The sequence below is a fragment of the Mastomys coucha genome, unplaced genomic scaffold (assembly GCF_008632895.1).
Source record: "Mastomys coucha isolate ucsf_1 unplaced genomic scaffold, UCSF_Mcou_1 pScaffold6, whole genome shotgun sequence".
NCBI lineage: Eukaryota > Metazoa > Chordata > Mammalia > Rodentia > Muridae > Mastomys > Mastomys coucha.
In genome coordinates this window covers 15639053-15649122 of record NW_022196912.1, presented here as the reverse complement: position 1 = coordinate 15649122, position 10070 = coordinate 15639053, and the positions used below count along the sequence as shown (strand labels likewise).

The window sequence follows — 10070 nt, the reverse complement described above, 5'->3', positions numbered from 1 at the left end:
AAAAAAAAAAAAAAAAAAAAAAAAAAAAAACAGAAAAAAAACCCAAAAGCAATTGTAGAAAAATACTTCCATACTATGTACCTGAACTTCAGGGGATGTCCCATCTTGAGCTAGAGCCAGTAAAATGCTGACACTGGTCTTTAGGTGTTGTCCTGATCCTATGCCACCAACATAACGATGTAAACAACCGAGGGCCAGTGAATGACCAGTCCTGGACACAACATCTCTAGCGGACTTCAACCTGAAAAAGATGACAGCACAGGAGTTGTTCTCTCCACTGCCCTCTAGTAACAGTGTAGCCAACCACACGTGCACAACAGGAAAATACTCTGGAAACTCATGAAATAAGGCGCTTTATAAATGACTTTTAAACAAGAAATTTAAACAATATTTGTGGAACTGAGGGTGTGGCTCAGAGGCAGAGAATGTGCTTAGTGTGTACAAAGTCCTGCATTCAATTCCCAGTACCACAAAGAAAAAAACCTGCATTCTGAGAATACACAAAATATTTTGTACTTTACTTAAGAATTTTCCTATATTGTGTTTTGTTTTTTAAGATCCAGGGTCTTGTGTACAGTAAGCAAGCATTCTGTCACTGAGCTATGCCCCAGCTGCTTATAAACACAATCAAAGTCTCTACATAAGAGGAAAATTTCTAAATATATCTTATATGTGTATATAAAAGATTTATTTTTATTGACATGTATGTGAATTAAGGGTGGATATCCACAGAAAGCAGTGGAGAACACTGGATTCCCAAAGGTGGAGTTACACGCAGTTGTAAGCTGCTTTGATGTAGGTTCTGAGAACTGAACTTGGGTCTTCTCAAAAAACAGAAGTGCTTTTAATTGCTAAGCAATTTCTCCAGCCTCTAAGATATATTTTTAAATAAATTTTAGGCTAATCTCTAAGCAATTTCTCCAGCCTCCAAGATATATTTTTAAATAAATTTTAAAATTAGGCTAACCTCAAACTCGTGGCAACCCTGCCTTAGTCTTCCAAATGCTGCTGCTATTACAGGTATGAGTCATCATACCTGGCTTTAAAACTCATCTATTTAAAGTGTCAACTATACAATGGTCATCGGACACAGTATATAACCATCACATAAACACAACATTGAGCAGAAATGTTCAATATAACACACATATAGCATTTAATTAATACTCTTGTGCTAATACAGAAGTGAAAATACAGAAATTAATTTTTAAAACATTTTGACAAGGAACTAGCAAAGCATTAAAATATCATAATGCAAATAACAAGTTACTGAGATATTTTACACTGTTTTTCAAAGTAAGTATTAAAATCTGATGTAAAATAAATACTTAGTATTGAGAATTTGGTGAAGAAATATTTCAACTGTTCAGTGAGTAAAGCAATCATGTTGAGAGCAAGCCCTCTCTTCTTACTAATTATGGACAGACTGGAACCAGTCACCTCACAGTCCTGTCACCATATCCTTCCTGGAGGAGGGACCATCATCCTCAAATTGTGACCAAAGTAAATCCTTCTCTCCCTGAGTAGCTTTTTCAGGGATTCTGCATGACACAGAGTCATCATCTTATAACCAAGAGGTCTACCACTGGTTGTAGAAAAGGTATTCTCAAAATGTAAGCATTCAGAAAATGCTTTTATTTTATTGTCCTTACTTTCAATTCTTTCTCTCTTGTTGATGATGATTATGATGTGGATTAATATGTTTATTGTTCAAAATATATGAGTTAAGAATGGTAATTTACAAAGGTAGGCGGATTTCTGAGTTCGAGGCCAGCCTGGTCTACAGAGAGAGTTCCAGGACAGCCAAGGCTACACAGAGAAACCCTGCCTGGAAAAAACCAAAAAAAAAAAAAAAAAAAAAAAAAAAAAAAAAGAATGATAATTTATATGACTCATGTTATTTCTTGGCCTTTTGATTTTTTTTTAACTTTGACTAACAATATTAAAAGCCACATTTCTAGCCTTAGTCATGCTTGTTTGACTCTCTGAGTTCACTCTTCATAACTGACATGCACAATAATCCTTAAAAGCCTTAAAGTGTAACTTTATCCTTTTCTCCTCTAAAGTGAGGTATTACTCCAAGAAGTGAGTGAATAAAAGAGAGAAATGGATTAAGAGGAGGCGGAGAGGAGGGTGCAGCTGCAGGTGCCTGCAAAAAGTCCTGAATATTGCTTCTTGAATGAGCCACCATGTCCTCATTAAAAGCTCTTAACATATTACATCTCTCCCAGAATCTAGAGGTCAATAAATTATTGAGTTAAAATGTGAGATTATGAAAAGCAACAGGAACCAAAAAATTGCCACATGCTGTAAACCATGTGGAAAGTACATAGTCTAGGCAACAATGACTGCTGAAGAGGCATCTTAGACTAGTAGAGAAACTTGCTAAGAGGCACACTTACTTGTCAAAGCTATATTGGGCCATTCGGGCAATAAAAGATGCTTCTCCCACCACCTGAGCCATTCTTCCAAGGGCTTCCCCTGCTGCACACCGTAGGATGGGGTTTGGGTTGTCAAGGGCTCCCATAACCAGTGTCAGAGCAGATTTACGAACTTCCTCAGGTCCTAAGGTACTCTTGTTTTCAGCCAAGCCCTATATTGATTTAAATAAATAAATAAATAAAAAAGAATAATGATATCAATTCATAATTCAGGTTGAATAAAGAAAAAGATATGCTCCAATTTTAGGAAATACAGTTTTCTTCATACATTATTTTTCTCAAATACATATGTGAGACTTGGGGCTGGTACCTATTATTCAATGGACTGTAATTACTTCCTATATGTGACTTCAGAACATAGCGATTAATAATCAATAGTCCCACTGGGCCCAGGAACACAATCTATGGGAGAATTTCTATCCAAGGTCTAATATTCAATATTCTTTTGGTCATAAAGGACACTATATGATTAAACTGAGCATTTTTTCAGCTGACTAAATGCCAACAATGTAATGTGTATGAAACTGATCCATTTATATAAGAATTCAGTAAAAATCACTATATGGCTTCAAGTTGTGGTCCTAGCTACTTGGGAGGATAAGGCAGGAGGACTGCAAGTTAAAGATCTGCCCATCTATACAGTAAGCTCAAGACCAGCCTGGGCAACTGGGCTGGAGATAGCTCAGTGATATGTGCCTAGAACATATAATGCTCTGGATTCAATCATCAGTGCCAAAAAAATAAATAAGCAAAACAATGAACCTCACAATCGTGTATCAAGTGTACAATCAACATACACGCCAAGACAGATGGTGGCAGGGGTCAGTATCTGCTGCTTTAGAATTTGATTTTTTAAACTTATTTATTTATTCACTTTGGGGATTTAATTATCTTACCTGAGATGAAAAACTAAGTCATGGGGCCAGCAGAAAGTTAACTATAGCAGAGGCATTAGGCATTTCTATGTAGAGAGTGCATGTGATCCATACACAATGCTAACCACATTATCTCCCCAACCACTAGAGGCCACCACAGCACCACACTGCTTCTTTAAAACACTCAGCCATTAGTGTCACTTTCTAAATAGGGGTACATCAATGGCTACAAAGTAGCCTAGGGCTATCTCTGTAACCCATTTCCCTCCCCAACCCCAGGCTTGTAAAGCCTGACTGAAAGAATACTTTTAATCATCTGCATTTTCTGATGTACTGAATTTTATTATTAGAGCACCATTTTATAATAATCCTAGCACTACATAATAGACAAAAGTTTTTAAGTAACTCATGAAAAGTTTTATATATGATTTAGGAATTGTGCTGAGCCAGGCAGACACTTGTTATGCTTCATAGTACAGAAACTGAAGTTCAAAAAGGTTAAGAGAGCTGCATTGCTCATAAAGCCAGTAAACCACGAACCCAGAAAACACTCCCTACCTTCTTTAGTCTTTCATTTATGAAATGCATCCTATGCTCAGTTTAAATCACAAAAATCTTCATTAGAAAATCAGATCTTATTAAATAGACATCTTGGAAAATCCCAAAAGAAAATATTGGCACTTGTAAAACTTGAAGTTCAAATTGAAATCAGAACTTTTGAATTACTAAAATATAAAATATCAATTTGATTATAATAAACCCAATATAAAGTTTCTAGCAATTTCATTAATCTAACATAAAATCACCTTTATCAAGAGCATGACTAAATGTTAAGTGCTATAATAACCTTGATAAGCTTGGCTTTTTAAAACCCATTGCCATGTTCAGAATATTTACCGTGTCATAAGGGTTCATACCTTCAGTGCGCTAAGAACAGCAGTAAATATATTAAGCTGCACAGCCTGCTGGCGGACTCCTTTGGCTTGCTTAACACATTCAGCAAAGTGATCTAGCATTTGTAACCTATATAGTAATGGGATAAAATCACATTAGTGGTTTTTATTTAAATATGATTTTAAAACAGAGATAAGAATATAAACCAGTTATTTATCAATTATGCCCCTGGGCTGTATCCATTTCATTCCCACAACTGATTCAAAGCCAACCTTTATCTCCTATACTAATATATACTCATGTATTTGACTAAACAGAACAAAAAAGTACACTAAATATTAAATTTCAATTAGCAAAACAAGAGTTCATAATTCCAGAGGTCTTAAAGCATTTACATCATATGTCCAACAAGATCCCTGGCTTATAGTATATGACATAGTTGGCACTGTGAATGTCCACCAATGTGGAAAAGACTGGATCCCCAGGGTAGTGCTGTTAAGCAGTGGCAGGGCTGGTGGAAGTTCATTAGGGCACTGGGTACATGGCCTTGGGGAGCAGTGGGACCCTGGCCTCTTCCTTCTTTCTCTCCCTTTGCTTTCTAGACATGAAGTGAGCAGTGTGGCTCTGTGATATACTTCCATCATATGAACCTTACGACAGGAGCACAACAGTGCGGTCACTTGATCAGGGAGCACAGTCTCAAAGCCTTCAGCCAAGCAGACGGACTCTATATGTTAAATGTTTCAGATATTCTACAACGACTAATGTTAGGCCCATGAGTTAGTTCCACCACCCCCCCCTTTTGGAAACAAGGCTTGACATGCTGCTTGGCTTCTCCTTGAACTCTTTCTCCTGCTGCTTCAGCCTCCCTAGAACCTGAGTTGCAGGAGTGTCAGAGACATATGTCACTTCACCTTTTCTCCTCAAAGTACTTTTAATAGAACAGAATAATAATCATTATCTACTTCTGTGGATAATTTTTAATTGGAAAGAAAAGAGGGGCATAGTCTTTAAAAACTTTTATTATATATTACATAGTTATTTAGTGTGTCTGGTATTCATGTGCAAGTCAGATGCTGATCTGTGGGAGTCAGTTCTCTCCTGCTGCTGTGGGATACAGGTTGTCAGGAATGGCAGCAAGTCTCTTTACCCGCAGGGCCAACTCCTCAGGCCGGGCAGAATTTTTTTCTTTTCTTCTTTATTTTGATATGGGGTCCCTCCACATAACATAGGCTAACCTGTGTAGCCTAGGTTCTGGTTTGTTTGTTTGCTTGCTTTAATCTTTAAAATCCTACACAGGAGCTGAGAGATGGCCAGTTGCCAGCACCCACACAGTGGCTCACAGCCATCTAAAGCTCTAGTTCTAGGGTATGCAGTAACCTCCTGATATAGTCTGGGACCAGGTGTATTGTACATACACACATGCAGGGAAACATACATATACATAAAGGAAAATAAATAAGCTCTAAAACATTTCAAAATGTTCTTACATAGAAGAAACTATGTCCCATATCCTACTGTACCAGAAACTTTGAGACATTTCAAGGAAGGTGGGTTTGACCAATTAAAAAACCACAAAGTCTAGGATTTGAATGTGCTTATTTAAAGCAAGGATACTGAGTATATATAATACATATAGTTTTTTCAGCTTTAATGTTGTTTAACATGTGGCAATCAATTGTATTTAATGATATAAAGCTTAAATATAAAAACAAATAACTAAAAGCAATTCATCAAGTAACCTACACATTTAAAGATATATTATCTTTTGCATATAAACATTATTTTAAGGCATATTTTATAAAAGTTAGGTAATTTGAAAGGGTGACATTAATTCATTTTTTCGATTTTGGGAAATCACAAATATAAAAAGTGCTGCTAGAGTTAGGAATGGTGGCTGTAGATATAAAATACAGTAGAGCACAATCCTTCCACTACAAGAAAACCCAGCTCTGCTGGTTTCTGTGGTCCAGACTTGCGTCATCTCACAGACCAATCAAAAAGAGTAGACTTCCCACACATGTACTTGTTCAGGGACAGACTTATGAAGGAGACAACTCTAATTAGAGGTACAGTTTAATTTAGAAACTGCTAAACCATTAAAATGAAAACTTGGTTGGGTAAGATATGGCCCACAAACAGTGGGTACTAGATGTTAGTGCACAAAGTCAAATCTTAAAAGACTTCAAGTTACATGGAATTTACAGCCAATTTATTTTATCGTGTACATATAAATTATGCCATTACATTTATGAGAGCATTGCTTAGATAATAACCTTTGTTATTGTGGAATTAGCTGCAATGGAAAAATCTATCCCTAAATATAACTTATATTTGACCAAAACTTTTCACTAACCTGTGTTTATAAGAAACATGTGGAAACACAACACCAAAAAGAGCCACAGATGCATCAATCACTGAGACTCCAAGAGGGAGAGGACCCGGCACGGCTTCACCAGCAGGTATCCGTAAGTAAATGGAAGAAGGGTCATGTTCCAGAGCCCCACTTCCAGATGCACTGTTCGGCTGGAGCTGTGAAAGAAAAAATAAGCATCATTCACAATTTACTTTAGTAAATTCACTCACTAAGTACTAGATGTCAAGAATAAAGCAATGGCCGGGCAGTGGTGGTGCACGCCTTTAATCCCATCACTTGGGAGGCAGAGGCAGGCAGATTTCTGAGTTTGAGGCCAGCCTGGTCTACAGAGAGAGTTCCAGGACAGCCAGGGTTATACAGAGAAACCCTGTCTTGGAAAAAAAAAAAAAGGAATAAAGCAATGGAAAAGTAAAATGTGATTAAACCTGATAGCTTTTAAGCAGATGAAAATACAGTTTTGCCATTAAAAAAAAAATGTCATTATCAGAATCATCTTATTGAGTCATAAGAAAAGTCATGTTTATCTTAAGCATTTTTATACTGCCCACCTTAATGTGAGAGCAAAATTGTATCCATTGTAATAGAACTTACAAAAATGACTTAAAGCGGCATTTAATTTTTTTTTTTTTTTTTTTTGGTATTGGTTTTAAGGTAGGTTCTTCCTGGTAGAGAGTCCTGGCTCAGACTCTCTATGTAAACCAGGTTGGCCATGGACTCACAAGAGACCTATCTGCCTCTGCTTCTCTGCCTCTGCCTTTCTCTCTCTACTTCTGTTTCTCTGCCTGTGCCTCTGGAGCACTTGTATTAAAGGCATGTGCTACCATGTCTGGTCAAATCTGCTTTTCTGTTTATTTAATAAAAATAATTTATTTGGTTCTAACTTGCCAATCTATTAACACTCCTTTCTTCCTAACTTGTTACTAACCTAAAAAACAAAACAAAACAAAACAAACCACTAGCAACAAAAAAGCCAGTTAAACCTGAGTTCTGTCACTGCCACAGCCAAATATCTAAATACAATGATACTGAATGATACATTTTGCCAAATTCTACTACTACTATTAGCCTTTTCAGAGTTGTCCACCTCTAAGCTGCCTGCAGGTGTCTGTGAAAGTGAAGAAAGAGTCTCTGGCACAGGCTGTCTTCTCTTGGAATGACAATGTATCACTGGGCCACTGCTTGAGACTGTGCTGCTGCTTTCATTTCCTGGTACATTTTCCCACCTGGTCTTCAATTGATTTATGATCAGTTTCTTGAAGCCAGGAGCCCAGAAGAACGCTGTCGTCATAGTGGCAGAGGGAGCGAAGGAGGGAGGTAGTTGTGTTGGCCGAGTTGTCAGTCAGAGTGAACTCTGCCACCAGCTCTCTAAGAAGTGCATTGAAAGACCCTAAAATACACAACGGCAGAGCAGAGTAAAATAATTTTCACATCCACAAAGAACAGCAATGTGTTCAACAGGAGTAACTTAGTTCACATATCTTTGTAAAACATCCATACTGTTTTTTTCCTTTTCCTTTCTCCTCTCACTTTCCCTTCCCCACTCCCTCTCATTCCCACTAACACAGGGTCTCACTACACTGCCCACCAAGCCTTCAAGCCTCAAGCTCAAGTGATCCCCTGCTTCAGTCACAAGCAACTGAGACTACAGGCACATGCTGTACTATGCTGATCCTAAAATTATATTAACTATTTTAATACTGATTTTCCCCCCAAACAGTGTGAGGCACCCAGGGTTCACAGATGTTAGGCAAATGCTCTCTCACAAGGACAGATCTCCTAGCTCTTCACTTCTTAGTTTAAGTACATTATACCACACAAGCCAGCCTTAAACTCACTCTGCAACCAAACAGGCCTGAAACTCATGACCCAAGTGTCTCGACCCAGCAAGTAGCTAAGATCACAGGCCTGCGCCATTAGGCCTGGCATGTACTGGCTTTAATATACAATAACAGTATTTTCCCTTTTATTAATGATGTAATGCAGTTTGAGCACAAACTAAATAGAAAAATGCAAATAGTGAACAGAACCTTTATTTTAACAATATTAAATGCTTGATCTATAGAACAGGTGTTTTACCCCTTAAGCCGGGCTAGAGTCACAGCAACATCATAATATATGTAAAGAGCTTGGGATGGGTACCAAAATACAGTGCAGACATCAACAAATATGAATGCCTTTTCAGGAAGAGAAGTCAGATGGTAACCATCTCTCACAAGGCAAGTTTGAAGAGGAGTCTTGGTCGCAACTCTAATACTTCTAAGAACCCAAGAGGCACACTGAAGAACATCAGATATTGTACATTTTATTTACCTTCATAAGTTTTTGGAGGTAACAAAGCCAAGATATCATAAAGTCTTAAGCGGACCATTGCAGCACTAGCTTTCAGATGGGCTCCATGGGCCTTAATGACAGATGGAATGCTACAATATTGAAAGCCAAGTTGGGATCTGTTAGTCATTAGAACAAGCACTATGCATTAACAATTAACAAGGTCATTTAGGAACACTGCTTGATAAACCTCCAAAGTACAGACAGGTTAATCTGTTTTCAGTTTGTTTTATGATCAATAATAAGAAAGCTAGCAGAAACACTTCAGAATTCAATGTGTTTTAAACCATGCCACTGAGACAACTTTTAGATTCATTTTACAAATTTAGATGCTTTCTATGAATTGAGAAGTACAAAAATACAAACTACATTTTATTTAATATATAAAATAAGGTGTTTGTGAAGATCAGAGTCTGAATCGGGTTTTTTGTTTGTTTGGTTTTTTGGTTTTTGTTTTTTTTGGTTTTTGGTTTTTTTGGTTTTTCAAGACAGGGTTTCTCTGTCCTGGCTGTCCTGGAACTCACTCTGTAGACCAGGCTGGCCTCGAATTCAGAAATCTGCCTGTCTCTGCCTCTCAAGTGCTGGAATTAAAGGAGTGTACCACCACCGCATTTAATATACACATACATGCTGGGTTGGTATGCTGGCCCATCTGAAATACAAATAGTTTCAATTCAAAGGCAAGATCCTCAGAGCAAGCTGGCTAGCAAGACTAACAGCAGTGGTGAGCTCTGGGTTCAAGTGAGAGGCCCTGCCTCAATATATAAAGTAAAGGGTGACTGAGGAAGACATCCCACATGCACTTCTGATCTCCACACATACATACATGTGAACACTCATACACATATGCACTCATCACAAACACGCCCAAATAAGATGTTAGCTTCACCCAAACTCTTTACTTACTGTGACATCATGGTCATGGCACATTCGATAGGAGTCATTAATTTCCTAATCGCATCCTCAGTTAGCAGCTCAGGACAATGTGCAACAAAACTCCTCATGGCTAGAGAAAATATTTTTAGAGAAATGTTTGTGAGCCTGAATACACTTTAAACATTGTATAGTAGTAAAGACATCTATAGTTCTCAATTACTATAAAATAGAAGATTGTGAAACCATGTCAAACTAAGAGCCAGAAACAACTACAAAAAA

At 37.6% G+C, this 10070-nt stretch overlaps 1 protein-coding gene across 1 annotated transcript in view; it reads right to left on the bottom strand.

Annotated features, from left to right (window-relative positions):
* The window catches only part of Heatr5b (HEAT repeat containing 5B), a 91718-nt gene that overhangs the window by 60712 nt on the left and 20936 nt on the right, over positions 1-10070 (bottom strand). The window contains exons 13-19 of the mRNA XM_031357810.1: positions 9822-9921; positions 8898-9007; positions 7811-7974; positions 6567-6742; positions 4234-4339; positions 2403-2593; positions 82-241 (exon numbers count right to left, since the gene is read on the bottom strand). Of these exons, the coding sequence (XP_031213670.1) occupies positions 82-241; positions 2403-2593; positions 4234-4339; positions 6567-6742; positions 7811-7974; positions 8898-9007; positions 9822-9921 (1007 nt within the window). The remainder of the gene's footprint in view (positions 1-81; positions 242-2402; positions 2594-4233; positions 4340-6566; positions 6743-7810; positions 7975-8897; positions 9008-9821; positions 9922-10070) is intronic.